The sequence below is a fragment of the Chiloscyllium punctatum genome, chromosome 32 (assembly GCF_047496795.1).
Source record: "Chiloscyllium punctatum isolate Juve2018m chromosome 32, sChiPun1.3, whole genome shotgun sequence".
In the NCBI taxonomy this organism is placed as follows: domain Eukaryota; kingdom Metazoa; phylum Chordata; class Chondrichthyes; order Orectolobiformes; family Hemiscylliidae; genus Chiloscyllium; species Chiloscyllium punctatum.
In genome coordinates, this window is record NC_092770.1 from 39,880,256 (window position 1) to 39,906,138 (window position 25,883).

Consider the following 25,883-nt stretch of genomic DNA (forward strand, 5'->3'; position numbering starts at 1 on the left):
TGTTTACTCTATTTTAAAATAAATTTCAAATCAAGAGTTCAAAACAAAATAATCTTATTTCCTTAAGCTTTCATCTGTTTTTTTCAATAAAGAAAACTATTCTACCACAATTTTTTTCATTAAAAAAACTTGCATTGCGCATTTTCCACTACCTAATCACACCCCCAGACACATCATAGCTATCAAAATTACTTTGTTCTTTAATATCAGGTGCATTAACGTAGACAGTAGTTTATCAGAACAACTGAACACCACACTTATTTTAATGCCAAATTAGTCAGTTGTGGAGGTCAGGTTGGTGGTGAAGGAAAGGTAGAGTTGGAATTTCGGTGATAGTGCAGTTGTTCAGCAAGTGCTACCCAATCCTGTGTTAATGTAGCTATTAATAAATTTAGTAAATCGATGCAACTTTATAACTTGGCTCATCCATACTTGCAGTAAGTGACAGAGGCTTGCTTTCTGCAAATGAAAGATGTTCAAGCCTTACCTTTTTAAAAAAATTGAATTACCCAGGAGCATGGGAAGCTCACTGTCCCTTCCCCCCCCCCTCCCTTATTTTCTCTACAGCAAAGACTGCACCAATCAATATACATTCTCCAGGGGAGTATAAATTTGAGATTGCTAATTTCAATCTTGCATTTGACTGGATAATTGGAGGATAAACTTCATTTCTCTTTAGCAAGTAACTTCTATCAAGTAATTTAAAGTACCTAGCGAAGCCTATGCGACTTGTATTGATTTTTTCTTCCCACCCCAGTATTCAACCAAATAGCTCACATCCTTCAAGTGCCAAAATAAACAAATGACCCTTCCTGACTAAGGGCTTTTGCCTGAAACGTCAATATCGCTGCTCTTTGGATGCTGCCTGAACTGCTGTGCTCTTCCAGCACTACTAATCCAGAATCTGGTTTCCAGCATCTGCAGTCATTGTTTTTACCACCTTAATGACCCTTGCTGTTTAACTCAGGAGTTATTCTACCGCAGTAACCCTGCAGTATAACATAAACAACATGCTGGGCAAACATATATAGAAACAAGCTGTATGGACACATCAATTGAACGCTAATAAGAAAATTGCAGATTGTTTGGTTGGAGAGCTTACATGACAGTCATTAGTCCAGGTTCACATTACAGGTCACCTAGGCTCTTTCACTTCATTTGCTGCAGTCAAATTCATAGCAGGCAATAAGCAGTTACTGGGAAGAATGGAGTGTACACTAATACTTCAGAAATAACTTTGAAATTGATTTTTAAAAACTTGTTGGAATGCTGGCATTTGTTGCCCATCTATTTCTCCAGGGTGCTGGTGATGACCTGTCGATGTGCTAGTCTAAAATGGTTTTATACACCCACTAACCCGTTTAGCAGTTTCAATTGACCCAGCAACAATGAAATGCAAGCAATGTTACAAATTTGAAGACATGCATTGTACCTTTGAGAGAGAGAGAATACGGTTCTGAACTGAGAGCTGACAAGCACCTGCGTATATGACTAGATGGTAGAGTGTACTGGAATATTGAAAATATGTAACAGTTGGTTGTGAAATGGATACCTGAATTTTGATGTGGTTTTGACAACAATTCAAATTTAACCAGTTTAAATTAAGCCACAGAATAAACCCTAATTAAATTTCAATTTATTGTTTAGCTGCGAACCAATAAGACAGTCCAACATCAAGGATAGAAGAATGCAAACATTTTGAAAATTAGATTAGAGTAGTGCTGGAAAAGCACAGGTCAGGCAGCATCCGAGGAGCAGAAAAAAAAAATCAATGTTTCGGGCAAAAGCTCTTCATCAGGACCGAAAGCAGGGATCCTCCAGGGTGGAGAGATAAGAGGGGGGGGGGGGGGGGAAGGAGAAGGTAGCATAGAGTACAATAGTTGGAGGGGAGTGGGATGAAGATGATAGGATCAGAGAAGAAGGTGGGAAAGAAGATTGGCAGGTAGGATTGGTAGATAGTAAGCAGTTAAGAGAAAGGGCGGTGGGGGCTTAGAGTGTAAATAGTTGTTTAAATGTGTTAAAAGGAGATTTGGGACACCCAGGGAATCCCTTGTGGACTCAGACTTGTAAGCCTCTCTCTTGGTTCATCCCAGAAATCATACCCTTTGGAAGTCTGGAATTAAAAAAAACTTTACAGACATTAGTTTAATTTTAGTCATCCCCTTTATTTACCAATAGCATCACTGCTACAACATAACACTGATACCGTTAAGCTAAACTAACTAGGTTCTAATAGCCTAGGAGACTAGGGTACCAGCTCTTCAAGTGCCCCAGTAGGCTACTTCGATGTACTGATACAAAGTAGCTACCTTTGTACAAAAGTTTTTTTTAAATTGCATGTTCTTAATTAGACAGGTAGCAGTGAAAGACAATAATTTGTAAAGTTAATTGACATGTCTGTGTACACTTGACTAATCACTCCTAAGCTATTCATCAGGTGGGAAAAAACACACTCAGCAGAATTAGGCACCTGCTAGTGAGATAAACTCCCATCACAGAGGAACCAGTCTAAGCTAATTGGAGAGTTCATAAGGTAATCTTGCACAGCTCACATGTCTGATACAATTATTTTACAAAATGGCTTCTTAGCAAGGAGGGCAAACTTTTGACCATAAAATATGCTAGAATCTGTTCAGTTTTAGGATTAGAATAATTTCTAAGCTCAGAGCAGACTCCTGCTTTTTAAGCACTGAATCATTCTGTACCTGAGGCTGAGAGGTTACCATAAGGTTGCATTTAAACGGACTCATTACTTTTTGAATTAATGATGCTTTCTTTTCAAGAGTTGTGATTCAAATTCAAATAAGACACAAGATCTGATTAGTTAGAACTGACAGTGGGGCAGTCTGTAAGGTGGTCTGTAAGAACAGCAAGCAAGTAAAAGGTATTATTAGGGAAGCTTTTACAGAGTTTGTATTTAATAACCAGTAATGGCTACACAATATTATCATAAACTCCCAAAATACAATTAAATTCAGTCTATAGAAGATAAGCACTAAGTTAATTTTCTATTGGCTCTAACAACCTCAGCACTAAAATGGTCTCTCTGGCGTGTCCTTTTGAACCCTCAGGTCAGGGTTTTGTAACAGCAAAAGATTTTTTTTCCTGTGTCTGCCCCGCTTGCAACGGGTAATAAGAATCCATTATAATTAAAAGCATTTAACTGTTAATTGCAAAGCTGTTGATAGTACCAAGTATTGTTTCAGGGTCAGAATCAAACACTGTCATTAATTTCACAAGGGAATGTCTGTGAATGTTATCACTTGGTGTCCTGTTCACACAGATTCACCTATACTCAGGCAAATGTTCTTAATTGCCTTACAGCATTGTTATCACTTGGTAAGCCCAGATGTCCTGACCTTCTGTAGTCCTAGAGATCCCCCTACACAACCCCCTTTTCTGAGCCTTCCAGTTGGTCTATTTTCTGATGCAGTTCTACAATTCAGTATTAAATTTTAGGCTAAATGTTTAAAGACAGGTTTTAAGGTGATAAAAGTGAACATTTGAGAAAGTTTAAATTAATGTTATTGTCTTTAAATAGTGAAATTTAGGAGTTCTCAGTCACTCATTTTAACAGAATACAAGATGAGATGAGCTTTTCTGGGTATTTGGTTTAATTAACATAGTGGTTCACCTCAGTGTTGGAACAGTTTGGGGGCTTGGGTCTGAGATGTGGACAGATTTGAACTGATGGGATGGGGAAGAGAAAGGAGAAAAGAGGAGAGATGGGGGGGGGAAAAGAAAGGAGAAAAAGGAGAGTGGGGGTGGGGAGAAGGAAGGAGAGTGGGGGTATAGAGGGGAGAATTTGAACTTTAGACAGGATGGAGATGAAGAGATGAAGCAGTGACATATACGAATGTTTAAACATGGCTTTGACATCCATCTTATCAAAACATGGCAGTCTCCATTTCATTCGAAAAAATTGGCTAGACAGATAGAACAGAGAACTTGCAGGTAACGCTGGTTCAGACTAAGCTGGTAGGCAGGGCTAGTGAGGTATTTGCAGCACCGTCAGATGAGGGGGTGAAAAGATTATGCAGATATCTCAAAAGGCTATTTTGAGTGCCAATGATCTGGTACCAGAAGCATAGAGGCAGAGACAGAGACAAAGAAGGAACCAGGTCAAAGAGTTTGAAATAATTAAACAGTAAATTTGTTAAAATCGGTGCAGGGTTAAGACAGATAGAGGCTTGAAGAGAGATTATTCTGCTGGAGGAGTTTAAAAACTCCCTTCCAGAGATAAGAATTCATGTGGATGAAGAGAAAGTTCAAGAAGAAGTGAGAAGAGCGGCAGAGATGGTAGATGAATATGCACTGGTGCAGAAGGTGAAATTTAGCTTCAGACAAGAATTTCATCCTCACGACAAAATGAAGTAGTAGAGCACACTGGGAATAGTTTATCCAAAAGTAGCCACAAATTTGTGGTATTCCCAATGCAGTGGACCATACAATTAATATTAAGTATAATTCAAATTAAATAGTTTGATTTTATGACATGGCTATTATACAAGTTGCTGGTTTCTTTAGGGAGAATGAAGAGTTTAAAAACTGCAGCAGTTTTAGTTATTTCAAATCAGAATACTCAAAAAAAGGTAGAATTTAATTTTGTACAGCAGTTTTGCTGAAATAATTTTACACCCACAATAGTCCATATTTTATTATGACTCATTTTTGAAATTCAGTACAAATTGCAAAGCTGGCACTTAAAAAAACCACTGAGCTGTTTTGAAAATCAACTTCTGTTTCACTGGGGAGCATGTGTCATCTTAACAACAGTACAAATGAGGTTACATACAGACTTCCAACTAAGCACAAGTAAAAGGTTAACTACCTTGTGAAGTCATTGAACACCACATCCATCATCTTGGCATTAGTAACAGCAGTGAAAAAATACCTACATTAAATTTTACTTTCAACCTTATGCACAAAAACATGACCAAATGAAGTTCTCATTATTAATCAGAAGTGTTGCATTATCTATGAAAATAAATCAAACCAAATACAAAGTAGAGAAGAAGGCAAAGTAAAAAATACAAGCAGAAATAGATCTGAATGAATTCAAACTAATGTCACAGCTCTCAAGGCTAACATTACTTTCTATTTTTAATGTTACTAGCAGCTAAAAAAGGACCAAAATGACAAAGAATGAATTAATTCAGATTATATATAAAAAAAACGGTCTCAGCTAACCAAGACCTGAATACTTAGTTCCTCAGAACAGAACTTTACAGTTGTTTTTCCTCTACCACTGCTCCAGTTTCAAAGGGCTTCTTTCCTCTTCAATGATTTAACACTTCAGTGCTATTTAGAAATTTAATCAGTAAAGATTGCACTGCATACAGAAAGAACAGCTTCCATACTCCACAGTTTCCTTTCCATTATAAGTTTATTTCCTCAATATATTAGTACTGCCCAGCATTCATGCATGTGTTATCTATCCCTATTAACCATGGTTTTCCTCATTGATCATATTTTCTGCAATGCAACTGAATAAATAGGCTTAATTAGTCATAATAATCAATTGTAGAACCAAAAGCCTTCCCAAACACTGATCTGTTCATGATTAAAATCTTTTTCTCCAGGCTAGCACCACCCCTACAGCCACAGCTAGCATTGCAAATGCAGCAGCTCCACCATAAATCAAAACAGATGCATTTGATTTTGCAGGAACAATTTCTTCAGCTTCCTCTGATTTAGCCAAAGACGTTATTTCAACCTTTTCACCTTTTTCAACATCCTCTTCTGGTTTGGTTTTTGTTTCATCTTCCCAGACTCCTTTTTTAATCCCTTCCAATTGCTTTCTTATTTCTTGCAGCGAAGTTGACTGATGTGGTTTGCTGGATTCAACAGCCATTTCTCTTGCTGGTGTTACAGGTTTTTCCTCTAAGTCAGTAATAAGTCCAATAGCAACTTCTGAAAAAGTATCAGCTTTCCCTATTTCAGCAGAAGGCTTTACCTCCACTTGTGCAGTCTGTTGCGAAAGTAGGGGTGCTGATTTAATTTCTGCTGCAGACACTGGAGTTTTTAATTCAATCTCCTGGCTTTCAACAGCTTCAGGAAGCTCCTCTTTTTCTACATGGACAATATCCGAATTAGAAGAGTTGTTTTCACTTCTCTCTTCACCACCACCATTACTGTCCAAGCTTTTCATGTCCTCTGGGTCTATGGACAATTGTTGCCAAGACTCTGTTCCAAGAGAAACTGGCATGCTTTCAGTATGCCAGCTTTGGCTAGTAGATAGTGAAGCTGGCAAGCCAGCTGCCTGCCAAGAACTGGTGGCAGTTAGTGGTTCAGGAGGACTTACTTGACCGGAATTGTCACTTGTTAAGATGTAAATATCATTGCTGTCATCTACAGTTTCTCCTTGCTCTTCCTCTTCAGAATCCAGACTAAAAACAGTTCCCTAAGAATAACAAATGTAGATTGAAATCTAATGTATTAAATACTGTTTTTGCAATGATTAATGCAATTTTGCAAATAGATGATTATGTACCAAGATAACACACTCATCTGTGAAGGATGGGCATCTGTAGACAAAATTCATTGTTAAAAAGGGTGTAAAAGGATAGGTCTTATTGAAAAGATTGGTGCAAAAAACTTTTGTTCTTTGTTTGAACCCAAATCAATTCAGGTTTACCAAAAGTAAAAATGATACTAAAGCTATGGAAAGATAACTGCAACATGGAAAAGTGACTTACACTGGAGTCCAAATCTCCATTTGGAGAAAACTCCATTAAAGTGATATTCATAAAATTACGTCTCAGATTATACTGTTGCTGTAGTATAAACAGACTCAAAAAGTATATAAAAAGGCTGCATTTTATATTAGGCTAATGAAAATTTATTTCACAACAATGTCAAATCAGATTAGAACATTAGATTTAGAGCCATCTATTTGTGAAATTATTTCTGCAACATAAATAAATTGTTGCAAAAAGAACACCAGAAGTGCTGGAAGTGGAAGAAAGGTGTGCGTAGACCATGAATTTGTTTTTATTGTATGTTGAACCATGCTGCTCATTATGTTATCATAGCAACATTGGAAAGGCAGAAACTGAAGGTCTCTGCAATTATTCATTATAATTAGTTTCAAATGATCATTATGCAATTTAAATCAGTCAATTAATTTAGTAGCCATGATTCTTTTCTGGGGGTTAATGTTTTCTTTAGGTATCATAGCATTCAATTGAAATACTAGTTAATTTACCCTCCTTTATTAGGGCCAAAGACAAAGTGTAACTTTACTGCCACCAGCCAAAAACTGAAACTTATTCAAAAAACTAAAAGTCTTCATTTGGACCTTCCTGATTTGAGAGGTGTGGCTATTCATTATTTAAAACCATAAGTTTATCCAAACTGAATAAAATTGGCATGGAAAAGACATGAAGTTTTAATTCAACATTCGATAAGTAGGTAATTTCCAGTTTTAGAAAGGATTTAAAATATTTTATTTGACCATCCTGCAGAGGATAAAATAGTTTGGTACAACGTACAACTTATGGATAGAATTGTAGGCATGGTTTCCTCAGTTAAGTTTCTCAATTTAATAGGAGAATATTTAGGGTGTACACAAAGCATATAATGGGACATACACTTGTGCTCTACCAACATTTACAAAACAGCAAAAGTCAGGTAGCATCAGGTCAAAAGGTCACAGATCTGAAGCTTTAACTTTGTATGTTGGGAGACAAACCGTCAAGTCTGCTGAGCATTTACAGGAATTTTTATTTATTATTTCTAGTTCCCACAATACTTTGCATGTGCACTTGCTGACAGTCAACCTTATACAGAATATTCAGGTATTTTGGAACATTGAATGCTTGGCCTCAGCAAGTGATTAAGGGAAACTTGGTTAAGAATTACAGGAAGATCCATAGGGAATAGAACAGGGATCAATCAGGAATGCACTACAAAAATGGGAAAAAGATGGGAAAATAACCTCTCAAAACAGCTTTAAATCCATCTGGTTCTTGCAATCAGGAGGCCCAAAGAGCATTGCCACTCTGCTAATACACAAATCAACAAAACGCAACATTTGCAAGCCAGCAGTCATCTTGCAGTGTAATTTTAGTTACTTTTACTTCTTTATTTAATAGGATGATTATCCTCTAAAGAAAACCCAGAGGCAGTTTATTAAAATTAATTGTAATAAAATATTCATTTTCAGCTTTATATACATGAACTTTTCTTCTCCCACTCTACCCAAGCCAACAGAATTGAAACTCTGCACTGTCCCTATAAGTGAGGTTAAAACAGCGATAAATAATTTATGACATCACTACTGTGCAAACTGGAAATATGAAAAATCAATTTGATTTTACAAGGACTAATTAAATGTATCACTGAAGTTGGATAAAACCTGTATAGTAGTGTAGCAGTGCAGAAACATGCAATCTCAGGTAAAACATTTCCATTATAATATGACAGGACAGATTCATGGGTGACTGAACTGCAATTTCGCTAATAGGATTATTCTTTGCATTTGATTCCATGGTGTGAAATGCAGATTTGGACAGAGGATAATTACAGAAAATGTACAGGCTAGACCAGATACAACAAAATTACACGCAACAATATTATTCAAAATAGGTCTCCACAGCTGTATATTAAATTATTTTGTACAATTAAAAACCTTTACTAGCAAGATAGCAGGATGCATTTTGAAAACACTTCCCAAAGTATTTTTCCCAATGACTCCACTTTAACACTTCAATTGACGCAATGTCTTGGTGCCAAAAACAGCAATAAAACAGTTAATGCAAATATTATATACTGAATATTACTGTATGTTCAAATATAACATCTCTTTTTGCATTATTTTGTTTAAACAAAATATGGTAGTCAGTTGATTATCCCCGAGTTGTAATAGTTTATGGTCTTGGGCCCAGAAACACCTCTAGCACAGGTAAAGTGTCTTGAAATGGCTAATGTTAGAGCTCAGATTCTGTAGCACTGGGCATAGACAGGTTGCTCAGCACCTGAGGAATCACTGGTAAGTTCATGGTTAGGATCAGATTTTAGAACAGGCAAAGAACATAAATGCCAGTTACTGATCTAAGTATTCCTCTCAGAGACTGCAGAATGCTGCCAAAGCAGCTTCAGGCCCTGCCCTTGCCGTGCATGTCTCATTTTCTCTTTCTAGGTGATGGGCTCATGCGTGTGGCCACTTCATCGAGTTACCAGTCACTAGAAACATGGAGAGTATTTCTGAAACCTCAGTGGTCAGTGACTGTAGCATATAACACTTTACTGTTCAGAAGCACCCACATTTCTTAAATTTTGGCCCACACATCAGTGGTGATGCCTCTCATGCAGAGTCCAGCTGTGTAGCCCTGGCATTGCTGAATGATCTGGAATCAAAACGAGCCACCTCAAGACCAAATAATGATTGGGAGTACATTAAGTACAAAATATTTTAAAAGCAGGTTTTTCTATATGTATTGATCTATAGTATGCAAACTTTAATAAACATACTGAATGTTACTCTGATTTATTGCTGTTTTGTTTTTGTTGGCATCTGGGGTTGCATTAATTTTCAAAGTGCCAAATGTGACACTTGAGAAATAATGGTTTGCTTTCTTTCTCGTTGCCATTCATAGTGTTTCCTTTCTCCCAAATATAACAACATAATTTTCATTGTTAGGAGGCACTTGATTACTACTTCAAGAAAGTGACCTGCCCTGGAAAAGTGATTTCTTCAGTTAGATACCTCAGTCTTTGATGAAGGAGATAAATAAAGAATGAATAGAGTATCACTTGTGCAATGGAGGGAAAGAATGTTGATTGATGCTCTCAAGCCTCCACAGGCCACATTCACCAACTTATTATTGGAGGAAAAAAAAAGGAAATTAAGGTAGAAAATGTTACAAATCCAACAGTTAACCTTTCTCCTTTAAAATACACTGGAGTGCTGACAAGGGGGTGAAGGGATGCAATGCACTAAGCAAACTAAAGGAAGGACAAAAAAAAGTCAGTTAAAATATACCCTGGGTTTGGTTAAAAATGGGTTCCAGAAAGACAGACACAGTTAATCTTTCCCAGTGGGATTCAATGTCTAAATATAAGCAAAAAGAACTGTGGATGCTGGAAATCAGAAACAAAAATAGAAATTGCTGGAAAAGCTCAGGTGATCTGGCAGCAACTGTGAAGAGAAAGCAGGGTTAACGTTTCAGGTCAAGTGACCCTTCCTCAGAACTCTGAAGTTAACTCAGATTCAACGTCATCTTAAAGAGACTTACAAAACAAAAAAAATTGAATAAGGAAAGTAACCTATATCTTTAGATAACACCTGCAAACATTAGTAAAAATCAAAATCAGGAAAATAGCTGCCACTTTGAGCTGTAGTAATATCGATTGACTAGAATTGCCGAATTGTTTCTTTATAAAAGGCATCACAAAACACCTGATTACTATTTAATAATCTCAAATGTTGAAATGAAAATATTTTGATTTAATCCTCAATGTAATTTTAATCCAACACATCAGGCAGGAATCCTAATGTTACATGTAGTCCATTAGCATTCTTAATTGACTTTAATATGTGAAATTCAACAGGCCTAACAGTTCAACAGTTATACCCGATTGCGTCAGTTTCCATGGATATTAAGGTTTCTTTGAGTACCATATCAAACATCAAAAGTCCTTTTTAAATATAGATGTGTATTCTTAAAAACATTTTGCCCCCCTAAACTGGATTGCCTGACATTATTCTCAGGCTATTAAAAAAGGTTTCAATGAGCAGCAGGGGCTACCAAGATGGAAATCCACCCTTTGATTTTCTCTCCTTAACTATGAAATGCCATAACCTTGGGGTACACCAAAAGGTTCAGATTCCAAAAAGGTTATAGAGTAGGACTGGTCATCTGAAGACCAACTTCATAGCAAGGAGATTTAATTGTAAAACTTGAACAAAGCAGTGTCCCACCCCTTCTTTTCCCATCTGAAGTTTTAAAACTTTCTTCAGAAAGTATGCAGTTTAAAATTATTTAATGGCTTCTTAAAAGATTCATATTTTATTGTATTATAACATTTTACAGAAGGGAAACGGGGAGAGGTATGAAGCACTGCTACCCTCTCCTAGCAGTTGATCAAAACAAGTTGATCGATGCACTTCAAAATCAGAAGTATGCTAAATTCATATGGCAAGTTTGGAATTAATTATCTTTAAGATATTATCACAATAGCTCAGTTAAAATCATTAAAAAACTGACGGTCACAAAGTCTCTAGCATTTCAAAGGCGGCTTAACAGCTTGTTGTAGAAAACAACAATCAGATCCTTGCAATTCAGATTGAGATCCAACCATCTTAGCTTTACAAAAACAAATTGGGATAGATTTTCAACTTCACCTGGCAAAAAAAAGGTTATACCACCTTAGCTTTAGAAAGGTTAATAACCAAGCTAAACTTTTGTTATTCAACTTAGTAAACTCTTTGCATTGAGAGAAGTTATATAGACTCACGTTCAAAAATGTTAGGATGATCACCTTCTCCTGACCTAGGATTTGTGGACCATGAGAAAAATAAGAGTGCAGCCAGTTGTTTTATGAACAGAAACAAGAAACACTGTGCACGTCCTAATTTCCACAACTGTCAAACAACAAGACTGGGTGTTGCTAGATCTGACAGGCATGTTACCAGAGCTGACAAGATCGGCTTAGAAGCTGTAGCAACGCAACAAAGCCAATTAAATAATAACATTCAAACTGGCACTAGGAAGTGACTATGTCTAGGCATGCTGTTGAATATTACAGCAAATGTGAAGCTGCGTGTGCAAGTTTTTTCTAGCTCTTTGTTAAGGGATAAAACGGCTTGGCAAAATGCAAGTTTCAAACTGTACTAGTTAAATAAACTGAAGATATTACTGGCTAGAGACTACCAGAACTTTGATTCAAATATCAATTTAACAAAGTGAATACTAACATGTAATTTAGGTATACAGTAACATTCATCAAGGTCAGGTCAGACATTAGCTAAAGTCCACACAAGATAACTTTAGCTCTTAAGGAGCATGCTGTGCATTTTAAACCAACAATAAAACTAATTGAAAATTTGTTGACATTGTGGACTGAAAGCAGCAATATGGATCTCATCTGCCCAAACAATTGACACCTTTGCACTTTTTTTGACCTTTAAAAAAGTGTCATGTCATGCGACTTCCATGCAACACCCTCAAGTACTTATTTAAGGGACAAAAAGCAAAAGAAATGGTGGAAATATTCAGGTGAGGCAGCATCGATAGGAAAATAGAGAATTAATCTTTCAGTCATTGACCAACCAATTTAATAGATATTGTTTTGTGTGGAAAAGATCTCCACTAGTAGCTCCAAAAGGAGATCAGTAGTAACTTGCTTGCATTTTCATAGTAGATACCCACTAAACCTACTTTTACCCTTAATTCCATGACTCACCTTTAGCGAACAGACACTTAAATGGAATCTTCTCAAATATAATCTGGAAATCCATATACATTTATAGACATTGCTTTGTCTACAATAGTTACTTGAAAATGATCAAATTAGATTTGTCACACACGGCTGCTCTTCTCAAAAGGTACACTGCCTCAGCTCAAGTTTGTTTAATTTCTCTCCAATTATAGATTAAAAATCATAAATGGCCTATAAAATTCCTGATTTTCCCTCAAATCTGAGATTGTGAAATCTTAGAGAATGAGTTACATTTACAACAAAGGGATAGTGGTTAAATCAAAAATCACTTTGGAGGTTTACAGTTAGAACATTGCCAAAGTTCTCATCCACTTCTTTTAAAACATAAGATGAAAGCTTTCAGTTCCTGGGGATGTCAACCTTCAATGTCATTATTTTTTTCTATTCTACTTTTCCAGCTTATTTTAAACTAGTTACAGTTCTTCATTCCTTATTGGTCAGAACATAGAGAGTGTAGGAGTTGGGAGGTCGTGTTACGGCTTTATGGGATATTGGTTAGGCCATTTTTGGAATATTGTGCACGATTCTGGTCTCCCTGCTAAAGGAAGGATATTGTGAAATTTGAAAGGGTTCAGAAAAGATTTACAAGGGTGTTGCCAAGGTTGGAGGGTTTGAGCTATAGGAGAGGGTGAAAAAGCTGGGGTGGTTTCCCCTGCAGCATCAGAGGCTGAGGGGTGACTTATGGAGGTTTATAAAATCATGGAGGGGCATGGATAGGGTAAATAGACAAGATATTTTCATTGGGATGGGGGAAGTCCCAAACTAGAAAGCATTCGTTTAGAGTGAGAGGGCAAAGATATAAAAAAGGGATCTGCAGGGCAACTTTCTCACAGAGGGTGAGAAGTGTATGGAATGAGCTGCCAAAGGAAGTGGTGGAGGCTGGTACAATCGCAACATCTGGATGGGTACATGAATAGGAAAAGGTTGAGGGGGACATGGGCCAACTGCTGGCAAATGGGATTAGATTAGTTTAGTATATCTGGCTGGAATGGACAAAATGGACCAAAGGGTCTGTTTCCATGCTGTATATCTCGATGACTAATTTTCTGTAATGTCAGATACATCACCAACCTCTTCTAGAGCAAACATGGACAAACAGCGTCTTTGTTATTTGCAATACTATTCAGTTTCCTTTGTCAAGGGCCAACCCTTTAATATACTTTTCCTTTTAATAGAATTGTAAAATTGCATTAATTTTGATATCCCTCCAGTTTTTTCTGGTTAAAAGAAAGATTCAAATGTCGCAGCAATTATATTCTTATTCTTTACTTGGGGGTTTGAATCCATGCCAGACTAAACCCAATTTCAAAGGGTTGAGAGCTTGAATCTTGGTGCATAAGAAGAAGAACACAATTTCACATCCAAGAATTTCACAGTTCTTATAAAAGCTTCAAAATGTCAGGTCTGGGAGAAGGGCATATCAATGTTGGCATAGTTACAGGGTTATCTTGCAAGTTTTGATATATAGTAGAACAAGTAAACAAGCATCGTCCTTATGGTGGTACTGAAAGTGATCTTAAAAATACTCATTGCAACTTGGTGCTGTCAAAAGGACTGTGCAACATTTGGCACTTGACTAGTCCTATTTGGTAGTGAGAAAAAAGTGGTTCTTGAATTTTTTTTAAAAAGGAAAAAAAAAAGTGTACAAACCTACCCATCCTCCTTGCTGGATGATAAAATCAGCATCAGTCTCCTCAATGTACTTCACTCCAAGTTCCACTAGTTCCCTTAGTGGCTGCTGGTGGTGACTGGCTAGCAGCTGCTGCAACAACACTAAAGAGATCAGAACCTACAAAGTAAGTAATTTAAAAAAAAGATTATTCACAGCAGGGATAAACCATAAAGCATAGTTCACATAACGTCCCACTTCAAGAAGGAGAAAAACATATTCTTAACATACACATGCAAAACAATTGATAATCAAGTATAAGAAAGACAATGCTGGTAACTGTGTCTTAACATTGCCCTCAGCATACTACAACTAAATTAATTACTTCCCTCCTCATCCCTCAAGTATAATCACTTGTTATGCAGTTTACTTGCACATGCAAATCAGGAGGAGGAGCCATTCGGCCTCTCCAGCCTCCTCTGCTAATAAATAGGATCATGTCAGATCGGATTAATCTCAAATCCACATTCCTACCTACCTCCATACCATCCACACCCTCTTAAAATATTGGAGAGCTCTGCTTCCAACACTTTTTCAGGAAGACAGTGTTCTAAAGACAATTTTCTTTGTCTCCTCTTGGTTTTAAATGGGCTTTCTTTAATTAAAAAAAAAGGAGGTATCCCTAATTCTATGTTCTTCCATAAGAGGAAATAGCCTTTCTACATTCAACCTGTCCAGGCCATTCTGGATTTTATATATTTCAAAAACGTTGCCTCGTACTTTACGTTCCAACAGATACAAGTCTAGCCTGTCCAAAAACTTTCCTCATAAGAAAACCTGCCCATTCCAGGTATTCATCTAATAAACCTTATTTGAGTTGCCTCCAATGCATTTGCATCCTTCCTTAAATAATGACTAAATACTGGGCACAGCAATCCAGATGTGGTTTCAATGGGCTGTATAAATCTGTTGGTTGACCTTTAGATTCACACTTTTATTTCCAGTCATGGTGTGTTGATCATATCCCATATTATTAGCTTTATCTTTGGCAAAACTCTACCTCTTGAATTACCACGTTCCCAAATTTGATCTTTTGCTCACAGTATTCAGTTTAAAATCCTCTACTTTTCCAGTTACACATTTCACAAGAACACCAGCCCCTACCATGATTTGGTAGACAATATCCTATCTATCCAGGTTCCACTTTCCCCATTGCTGGCGCCAGTACCCCAAAAACCAGATCTACTTTTCCCTTGCCAGTATTTGAGCTATGCTTTCATCTCTTATCTAATTTGCATTATGACAATTTAAACAAGGCTTATGTAATAATGCAGAGATTAATTACCTTTGAGGTTGTGCGCAAATCTGGCCCCTAACTCTCAGACTATGCAGAACCTCCTTTGTCCTACTTGTGTCATTAGTGTCTCTACGGATTAAATCATCCTTCTCCCAAATTCCTCACCAGCCCAGAGATGTTACCAAACCTGACGTGTGTGGCTGTTGGACTCATGATGTTTGCTACAAAGAAGGATGTCAATCTCCTTCTCTATACAGCCTCCTTACTATTTCTTCGAGTGGCTTCCTATAGAGCAGTTGGTTCATCCATCCTGCAACTCCGACTATCAAGACAAGCTGAAAGAATCTGAACATGTTGGACAATTGCAAAAAGCAGCCCCTTTTATTCCTGCCTACTGGATTCACTTGCAGTCACAATGAGGGAGCAGCAGACAATAAATAAAATTCCCTGTTCTTTAAACTTGAAGATTCACCTCCAACTTTGAGAGTCAACCAAAGTATAATATCATTAAATGAGATCAAGCAATGCATTTTCTTTTCTTCAGACTGTTTGCGTGCTTTAGAAGACTAAAGCTCAGATGCAACAAGTCACAAGGTATTTGGAGAATAGAAAAGATCAAAGTCACCAAAATTGTTCCAACCCCACCAAAGAAAATGTAATATGCAAGCCTCCAGCATTAATTTCCTGCATCAAACTTTTGGTATGGTTTCAATCAATTTATGCAACTAGTCCAGATTATAGCATGACAAAGAAAAGTCAGCTCCAATCTCCAACTAGTTTTAAGGTGCGATTTGATTACTTGCATCATCCTCATTTCTCAGTTATGTAGATGTCTGCTGAGTAAAACCCAAGGTAGCAAGTTTATAATTGCAGCTGATGGTAATACTGGTCAAGTCAGATCCAGCTTGATAAATCAAAGTTTTAATTTTGTAGTTTCATTACCATTACAGTCAATCACTGAACATGTAGACTACCAATGGTTTTTTTCCCCAAACAGAAATAAAATGTTACCATATGTAAAAAGGACAATGTGAAAGCTTTCTAAAATCAAAGCAGATTCAACCCTTTTCCCACTTTTTAAAAACAAAATAAACAAACCAGTTAGTTACAGACTCAGAGAAGCTCCTATCTTAACTACTTCTTTGCCAGTACTTTTTCCAGCCCTTCTAATTAGGCCATTAATCAGCCGAAGGCTCCAACAAACTTAACTCTCAGTTGGGAGATTTCTACAAACTCAGAAGAACTGTACTCAAAACCACTGACACCTGACAATCAATTTTTCTGAATGTCAAACAAGTTTAACTTTGTAAACATTCAGCAATTAACTATCTTAGCAGCTGCTCAAGTCATTGCTTTTTTGGAAATGTGGTCTTTAATCCACAGCTCAAAATACCTTTTTGATCTTTGTTTAAAAAAAAAGTTACCTTCATGGAACTGAAAACTACAAATCTTTTTCTTTCACTTTTGAATCCAATATTCCAAATAGCAAAACACTACAAACCTACATCAGTTATTTACACAGTTACAGAAACTATGCATACCAGTATTTGATTATCCGTTTTACTTTTAGAAATCAACATTTCCATTATCAAGAAACTCAGTTTACAGACAAACCAGGAAAGATTCACAGTAACTTTATCTCTCACACCATTTTGTAATATTTTAATGTTTCACTTACACATACTAAATTAGTATTGCTGGGAATATTAGAGTACTATTGAGTACTCAAGAGTACTAGAGCAGCTAGCAATACAGGAGAAATTCTAAATCACTGCAGAATTGGAAAGTACCTTTCCAGCTCTTTATTCCCACGTGCACAATTTATATATTGCTTACCGTCCCATGAAACTGGGAGAAGTTAACTGGACAATGTCACCCCACCTTAGTCTATTTCATTCAAGTGCTTCAATTTGCAAAAGTCTGTGACTTGAAACTCCCTATAAAATGTATTGACATGAGCAATAAAACGCTGCTCCATCATTAGTTCATTCTGAAAAAGTATAAGGGAAGGAAATTGTGCTTACTTTATTCCACCCACTGGTATTAGTAGCAACCCGATTTGTTTGCTCTTTGTATACCTCATATTCAAGTGGCCTATAAAATTAGAGAAAAAGAATATGCTAGCTTGAGCATCATATAAATTATCACTTAACACTTCAAATAAAATATCTATAATAGAAGGGAGAAGATGGGCAGAGTAAACTGAAGTGAAAAGGTTAGTATTGCAAATGAAGCACATTGATCAACAAGCAATTGGATTGTGCAAATCTATTCTAACAGCATTTACTGCTGACTGATGCTTCCAAATCTCATTCTGCCTCTTAAAAATTCTTCTTTCACCAAACTGTCATCCCTCTCCAAACAATTCTGCACTATGGCTTGAGATAGTTCTCTGCTTTAAAAATTTACTTAAAGAAATGCAATAGTAAAAACATCCAAATTGTTCAATTAGAGATTGCCTTCTTGCCAAATTGTTTTTCTCAAAACCTCAAGATGGAGGCAATTTATTTTTAAAAATTAGTTTCATTGAATTATCAAAGTGATCAAATCTAAAGGTGTCTAATATACACAAAGTTTGATGGAAAAAAAAAGCATTGGCAGAGAATTTAAATTATTGTCAAATCAATCAACATGGAAGAGGGGTAAACAGTAGGAATTTTAATATACGACAATTTACAAGTTCCACTGATACCTTAGCAGACAGCCACTAAAATCACCAAAAAGAACTAAACCTTGGGGTGTTGGTGATTTGTATTAATCGATCACTGTTTGGACATATTGGGTAAGACTTCAAGGGAAAGGTATGATGCATTATTATTTAAAAACTGCACATGAAAAATAAATATCACCTCAAAATATATGAAAAGGCATTTAAAAGAATCTCACAAGAACTGGCAAACAGAAATTATTTGGGGCCCCTTGTGGCACAGTAGTAGTATCTCCACCTCAGAGCCAGAAGGTCCACATTCAAATCTCACCTGCCCCAAGGTGTCATAACATGGCTGAACAGGTTGATTGAAAATACAGTATCCTTTTTGATTCTCATTAAAAAAGGATCTTTTAAACAAAAAAAAAAGCAGAAAAGCCTGGGATCTTGCCCAATGGGTTGTCATCTTTTCAAGGTGGCAAGAGTACTGAAGGGAAAGCAGAACTGGACTGCAGGACTCATGCAGAATTAGCAAATAATTGGTAAATTAAGTAGATGAGAAATAAATGTGAGGTAACTAATTCTGAAAGGATAAATAGGGAGGTCACGTGGAACTCTGAAAGGTGCAAGGTGAGGTAATAGAAACAAAAGGGAGGAGTACAAATACAAAGTTGCAAAACAGGTTAGTAAGGCAATGGAAGCAAAGCATGCCAAGCAGTAGGCTTTATTCTAGAAGTACAAAAAGTAGCAAAGATACATCAAAGGTGGTTCACACCACTCTAGAGAACTGCATGCAGTTCTAGTCACCATATTATATAACAAAATAAAAAAAAGGCAATGGAGAGTGTGAAGGGACAGTTTACAGTGATCATACAATTGTGTGGGTATACATAGAGTATTGACATGCTAGATCTCTTTCCTTCCAAGAAAAACTGAAGATGTGAGATTTTGATAGGAAGCATTTTCTCTGTATTCCATATTATAGAAAAATGCAGAAACAGAGACTATCAACATTTGACAATTACCAAAAAATCCAACAAGAAATTCAGAAAAAAACCTCTGTGGCAAGACTATGGAACTCACTACCACAGAGTAGCTGACATGAACACAGTAGATATATTCAAAGGGGAGACTAGACAAGCATGAGGGGGAAGAGACCAGATGCATATGATGGGAAATTTAAAATTTAAAAAAAATTCAGAAATATAGGAGATCCAGATGGAGCATAAACACTTCCAAGAACTGGTTAGGGCAACTGGCCTGTTTCCAAGCCTATGTATTCTGCAAGTGTACATGTGGAACCTGACATTTCATCTACATGTTACCTCTCAGCAATGAAGTCAATTTTTCTGGGCTTCAGAGAAAAAGGTTTGGGAACAGACAAGACAGTGTAGCTATCATAGGTAACACTGGATGAAACAGGATAGCTAAGAATCAGATGAGGTCAGTCCACCCTTCAAATGCTGAAGGAGAGACATTGCAGCAGTAGCAATCCTGAAGCCATTGGAAATGGATGGTACAGATATATAACTGGTAAATGAAAAAAATCTTTGTACATCATGAGTGAGTAATGGAAAGAGTTTTGACTTAGCTTTCAAAATGAGAGAAAGCTATCAGAAAAATACACTAAAGGAGAACAATTACAAGAACAAGGTGAGAGCGTGGAACTAACTGCATTACATATCAAAAGAGCTAATGTGAATTCTGATCCAAATTGCTTATTTCTGTGCTATACTAGTTTATGATTTTAAGTTGGTAAAGTACTTTATGTACCTGCTTGATTTTACACGCTCAATCTTGCCAATATTGGAGGCTTACTGCATGCAAAATTAAATGCTTGCAAGATTACATAGGAGGGATGGAATTGCAACAGAGAAACAATTGCTGTTTCCAATCTTAATCATGTCATTTCAGCAAAATACCAAGTGGAGACCATTTAAGATAGAGCTCAAAGTGGCACTGACCAATCGGAGATGATTTTATGCTATAACTGGTTCAAAGAAACCAGAGTGTTAGTGAACATAGAACAGTATAACAAAGGAACAGAGTCTTCAGCCTACCATTTCTGTACTGACCATGATGCCATTTTTAGCTAATCCCAGCATGCTGGATGCTCCAAGGGGAAGGGTGTTTAACAGTATACTGAAGGCAGAGGATGGTCAGTGCATACTCACAGGGGTTGCGTCCACCAACATCATTTTAATTTGAACTATAAATTTTTGTGGCACAGTCCTTTTAAAGGGCAGTTTGTTACTTGCTAAATTGTTTGATTTGATTACTAGGCTCACAGAATATTAAAAATAAATCTCAATTTTTTGGCTGACTGACTGGCTTACATCTGGACATTGAGGTTTCAAACAATGCTACTGTCAAAGAATGGGAGGATCAAGCAGGCCTCCTCCAGATACTACCTTCCACTGAGCCTACGCAACATGAACAAGATCAATGGGCTCATGGTTGCTATTACATCCTGGAAGGCACTAAGACAGCAGCCAGAATCCCAGTTGTCAGGGTCTTAAAAGGAGTCTTAAAAGGAGATACAGATATGAAATTGGTGAATTTAAAAAAAAGTAGAACGCCAAGTTATAGGACATCATACAGCTTTACACAAACTAAAAATTGTGGCTGGCTGCCAAAGAAGGGCCAGGTCACCAGAATTCGTGTTTACACCATTGGTGTTTGCAGTAATAGATTGCTTACTTATCTACCACACAGAAATCAAAAAGAAATAGATAGCGGTCTGTAGTGGCAGGAATGTTGCTCAGTTAAAATTCTTACTAAAATGAAAAGTCCAAAAAAATGTCATAAACAGCAACCACATAGCTCACTTGCTCAGAACGTTCTGTAGGGCTGCCTGCAGTTGCACAGCAAACTCCCGGAATATTTTTTCTCCAAGATGAGCCAGGCAGTCTTCTATTGAAATTTCTGGATTTGCTGGACTAAATACTGGAGATGTGTGGCAGTCAAATCCTGTACTACTAAAGGCTAAAAAGGGAAAAAAAAAACACCAGGTTAGGAACAAAATTAACTTAACCAAACAGAACTGCTGTTCAAAGAACAGCAATATGGCACAATATAAAAGGAAAGTACTATGGATTCTGGAGATCGGACATAAAAACAGTGCTGGAGAAACAACAAAAATGACAGCACCTGTGCAAAACGAGAAGTGTTCACACTGAGTGAAATGACTTATCTTTGGATTTACTACAACACAATGCTGCTTTCCCAGCAACTACTACAGTACCACATTTCTTTACCTATAGTTTGTACTATTTAGCTCTGCAAATTGGTCCCCAATATTAAAAAGTTAAGCAAATAAAAATGTACAATCTTCATTAAATACAGACTTGGTACTTCCCTGGATAGAAATTTCATCAAGTTAACATCACAAATTAGTTGTGGCTCCAATTTACACAAAACCAAATGCAAAATAGAATTGTACAAAAACAAAACAAATAAATCACCAAGTACTCCTTTTCTACTGATCGGACCTCAATTTTACTGCTGTACTCCATCCAATTGAAAAATGCATATTTCATTCCACTCCATAGAAACTTCTCTAGAAATTCATATGGTATAATACACATTTTACAAATTGAAGCACAGGAAATTCTTCTAAAACAGGAAGGAACGCAGAATGTGGATCACCACAATACTTCAGATTAGTTTTAACATTTGGATATTTAAAAAATTCAACCAAGGTTAATTGCTATTTTGTAATATCAGTACCAATATTATAAAAGGAGGTGCTGCTATAGTGGCGATGACACTAGACTAACAACACAATCCCAATGTTCTGGGATCATGGATTCAAACCCAGTCTTACGAGATGGCAAAATTTGAGCTTAATAAAAATCTGGAGTAAAAAAGCTGGCCTAATGGCAACAGTGCAAAGATGTGGATTGTTAGTGAAACAGATGGATTTGATAATGTCCTTCAGAAAAGGAAATATGCCTCGTAACCTGGTCTGGCCTATATGCGACCGCAGACCCATAGCAAGTGTCCTCTGGACAATTACGAACAGGCAATAACTGCTGGCCTGGCCAGCAATGCCCACTTTTAATGAATGAATAATTTTTTTAAAAAGTTGGAAATTGATGTACCAAGCACGTAAGAACCATCTGAGTTTAAAGAATTTTATTTTCTATGAAAATAATTTTAAACAAAACATTCATCTAATTACCAATTAGATGGGGCTCAATTTTCAACCTAAAGCATAGGGTTGCCTGCCAATCAGCTGTAACACTCCTGCCTCTCGGCATTCTCCCTCACTTCCTCCAGGGAAATGGCTTCCAAGTGTGTCAACAAGAGATTTCCAATTAAAACCTGTTAAATTAGAAAAAGCTTCACAGTCCGACTTAAGACACTGACCAAGCTCCCACATATTGATTGGCGTCATAGCTGAAATAGTAACAAGTTTCGGAGATATCAGTAGTACATTTTGCAAAGCAGCCCAGTATAGAGCTGGTAGCTGCAGGCCATCCTTTATGGACATTTTGTTCTATATACCAATCTTCAGCTTGAAGTATCCCAAAAATCTTCTATCCAGAAAAGTGGTGCCCACTTTTACCCAAGCAGCTCTAGTTATCAAAATCATTGGTCCTCCCACTGCAGACTAGTCACTATCCTAACGAGACAGATATCAGGCCATCTTTTCATAACCCTTCCTCAAAACTCCAGGATTTTGCCATAGCTGGGTTCCTGACCAAGGCTTCGGAATTGGGACCAAGGAAGCTAAAATTCAGCACATCAAATCAGAAAAAAAAAGTTATTTTTTTAATTACTTGAAAAAATATCAAAATGCAATTTCACAATAAAAACATTTAAAAATTCAAATTTGATACAGTGCAGCATTCCAAAAATCGTCAGAAATTACCTCTACAGAAACAAAAGACAAATACAATTCAAAATTTCTCAATACCGTGGACCAAATCAGACTGTTATTGCAAAAATAATTATTTTTATAAAGCACGAATATAATTGATGCAAGCTTTTCATTAGATCCACGAGCAACCACATAAAAGTACTTGTTGGTCTATTACTGTAGAATACAGAAGTGTTACAGGATACCAAAGTACTTCAGAACATCAAAACATGCTCAGACATCCTTACAATGATAATGGATCACAAACTGTTAGCCTCACATGCTTTGTTAATAACTTCAAATTTCATTTCCTACAAACTGGAATAAGAGGTCTCAAGTCCAATGCATCATCGTTCTTCCTAATGTACTAAAAAAAAGTGAAGGGAATGCTTGAAATTCTCTGCCCCAGGGAAATGCGAAGGCTAGATCAATGGAAATATTTAAAGAGGACATACACAGAATTTAGAAATATCAGAGAGTTCACAGCTATGCTAACCTAGCACAAGAAAGGATTGAGGCCTTGGGTAGATCAATGATCTTGTTCAATGGCATAGCAAGCTTAAAAGGGCCAAATTGCATACAGCCTCCTCCAATTTCTTATGTTCTTATGAAGTAAAGCTCAAACAGCGAAACCTTTTCGGCAGAATTGAACAAACCTTTATTGATGTCATTATGCAGGAGATGGAGTTCTTCTTTAATTTCAGTCTTAATTTTCTCAGCTACATTCCTTTGCAAAGGAGGCCTCTCTGTTGATTGTGTTCCTGTAAAAACAAAAGTCAGTTTGTTTTAGCAAATTCATAGCAGATGGCTAGTCATTGCAGAACAGTTTTATGCTGAGATTGAATTTAAGTTATTATTGGAAAAAGAATAGATAATTTGGCCTATTGAAAGCTCATCTCTTCACTAACCTAATAAAGCCATTTAAGAGTCATGAAAAAATGCAGATTCCTCCAATTTAATTACTTGTTTTAGCATTCTCCCTCATCATTTAGATTGTTAAACCTTGTAAAAACACAAATTATTTCCTGACTAGCAATAGATTTTCATTTCCAAAGCACTGCACTTTATACTGATAGCCTGTGACATGTCGTCAGAATTCATAACAAACCATGCAGAAAAGACAAGTTATGCATGACTACACAAAAGTTTATTTCCCAAAGTTTATTTTAATATTATCAAGATAATAAAAGTCAAAAATTACTTTTACTTGTAAATTCAGTTTCAAGTACAAAAGCAAAACAATTAAACTTTGAATATTAAAAAGGAGTACAGTCACCAAAATACAGTAAAACTTGCCAAATACGAGGATATTAATCTACTGTTCTTGTAACTATGTCATTTAGCCAACTTTAAAAAGGGATATACTAATTTAGTCCATTCAAAATGTTAAGCAATGTTTTAAATATATACCCCTTTTAAATATTACATTGCTGAAATTACCTTCCCCTGTTTGTTCTGGAGTCTTTTCTTGTGAAACCAGCCCCAAGTAATTCAAGACAACATATCTGGTCTCATAATGAAATCCTTCGGGTATGGCTGTAGCCATTTTCACGTTGTCTTGATAGTGCTCAAAAGATATAACTAGATGATGATACATACGCAGATTAGGGTTCAGGGGTGGAGTTACAAAACAAGAGAAGTTTTTCTTATAATGAGTAAAACCAGATGAGCAGAACCTGCAGTTCAAAAACTGACGTTGTAAGGTTTAACTAGCACTAACTTCAGCACATTACTCAAATTCATTGTACCTGGCAATAAACAGACATTTTAAACGATTTAAATATTCTGGAAAAACTACAGTGAAAGCTTCAAAACATTTTTGTATAGTTTTAAGTATACCCAAACATGTTCAACATGAAAATCCGAATCATCAGTGTCCAAATACTCGCAATCATTTAACATGCTGATTTATGGGAAGCAACCCGCAGAATAGAACAAAGTCAATACGTCCTTTGTTCAACGACCCCACCAAATGCCCATGTGCACAAAGTCTGGCACCAGCAGAAAGAGGTCATTAACAACGTGATTCCTGGTGCCAGTCCATCTTGCGCTATTATAAGCGGACGAAATTGTACTATAGTAATAACCTTCACATCATTTAGGAACTTATGCCGTTTGCACTACATAAACTTATGAATACACCGCGACATCGTAAATATCACGTTAAAAAGTATTATTCTTAAATATTGACTTATTGGACCCCAATAGTAATCCCCACCTCAAAAATACAAGAAAATTGCACAAATTTTGTAAACAAAAAGATACCATTCAATCTCATTTCACAAATTGTTTTATATTCAAAATACTCAGTTAACTCAACCAATGCCTGCTTTTTATTCTAATCAAACCTCAACATAACTTTTATTCCCCTTTCAACATTTTGTTTGCAAAATATGAACCAGTCAGGCTTACCGTGCTTCGAAATGGGACAAGCCACTGCCTTTACAACTACGGGACAAGTTCCTTATTTAGACGCGCACCATCTTTAGGGGGCAAAGTGATGAGCAAACTCCACCCTCTTCCACAACACAAGGGGGCAAAGTGTCAAAGGGCACAACTACCATTCACATTTTTAAAAGCCGCCAGGACTCGAAAGGCTCCGCCCCCGATATGCTACCCTCGAAAATTAGCATTAAAAATGTGGCTGATTCTCCAACTGAGGAGAGAAAATATAAAAATCCAACTTAGCGGCCCCGAATCACAGCTGATGGGGACCGCGGGGTCAAAGGTCAAATATAATAAAATCGTGGTTGATACGCAAAGTTTAAAGTACTGTAACACGAACGGTCGTCGACGCAAACAAGTAAAGTATATTTTCGACGGGAAACGTGCATTTTTAAAATCTTTATTGGCAAAATATCTGTTTGTAGCCCTGGATTCCCAGCATGCTGTGAGTCGTGGATGTCATCACGCGGTGATGGTTTTTGAATTGGGTCAGTGATTTAACTGACAACACGTGAAAGGAGCCAGCCGCGCGCCTGCGCATAGACGAGGGGGGAGGCGGGGCCAGAAGACACTCGAT

General features: G+C 36.8%; 1 protein-coding gene across 2 annotated transcripts; it reads right to left on the bottom strand.

The window, feature by feature from the left end:
* Nucleotides 1–4,642: 4,642 nt before the first annotated feature.
* On the bottom strand, nt 4,643–25,575 carry bcl2l13 (BCL2 like 13). Of its 2 annotated transcripts, none has more exons than XM_072552137.1 (7): nt 25,274–25,575; nt 24,302–24,442; nt 23,518–23,622; nt 20,826–20,982; nt 17,375–17,444; nt 14,099–14,233; nt 4,643–6,403 (listed from the first exon to the last, which is right to left on the bottom strand). In XM_072552137.1, exons 2-7 carry the CDS (start codon nt 24,405–24,407, stop codon nt 5,564–5,566), a joined length of 1,413 nt encoding a protein of 470 aa, XP_072408238.1. In that variant the 5' UTR covers nt 24,408–24,442; nt 25,274–25,575; the 3' UTR covers nt 4,643–5,563. The 2 variants fall into 2 exon arrangements, with proteins under 2 accessions (XP_072408238.1, XP_072408239.1); XM_072552138.1 differs by lacking the exon at nt 25,274–25,575 and adding an exon at nt 24,701–24,885.
* Nucleotides 25,576–25,883: the final 308 nt, after the last annotated feature.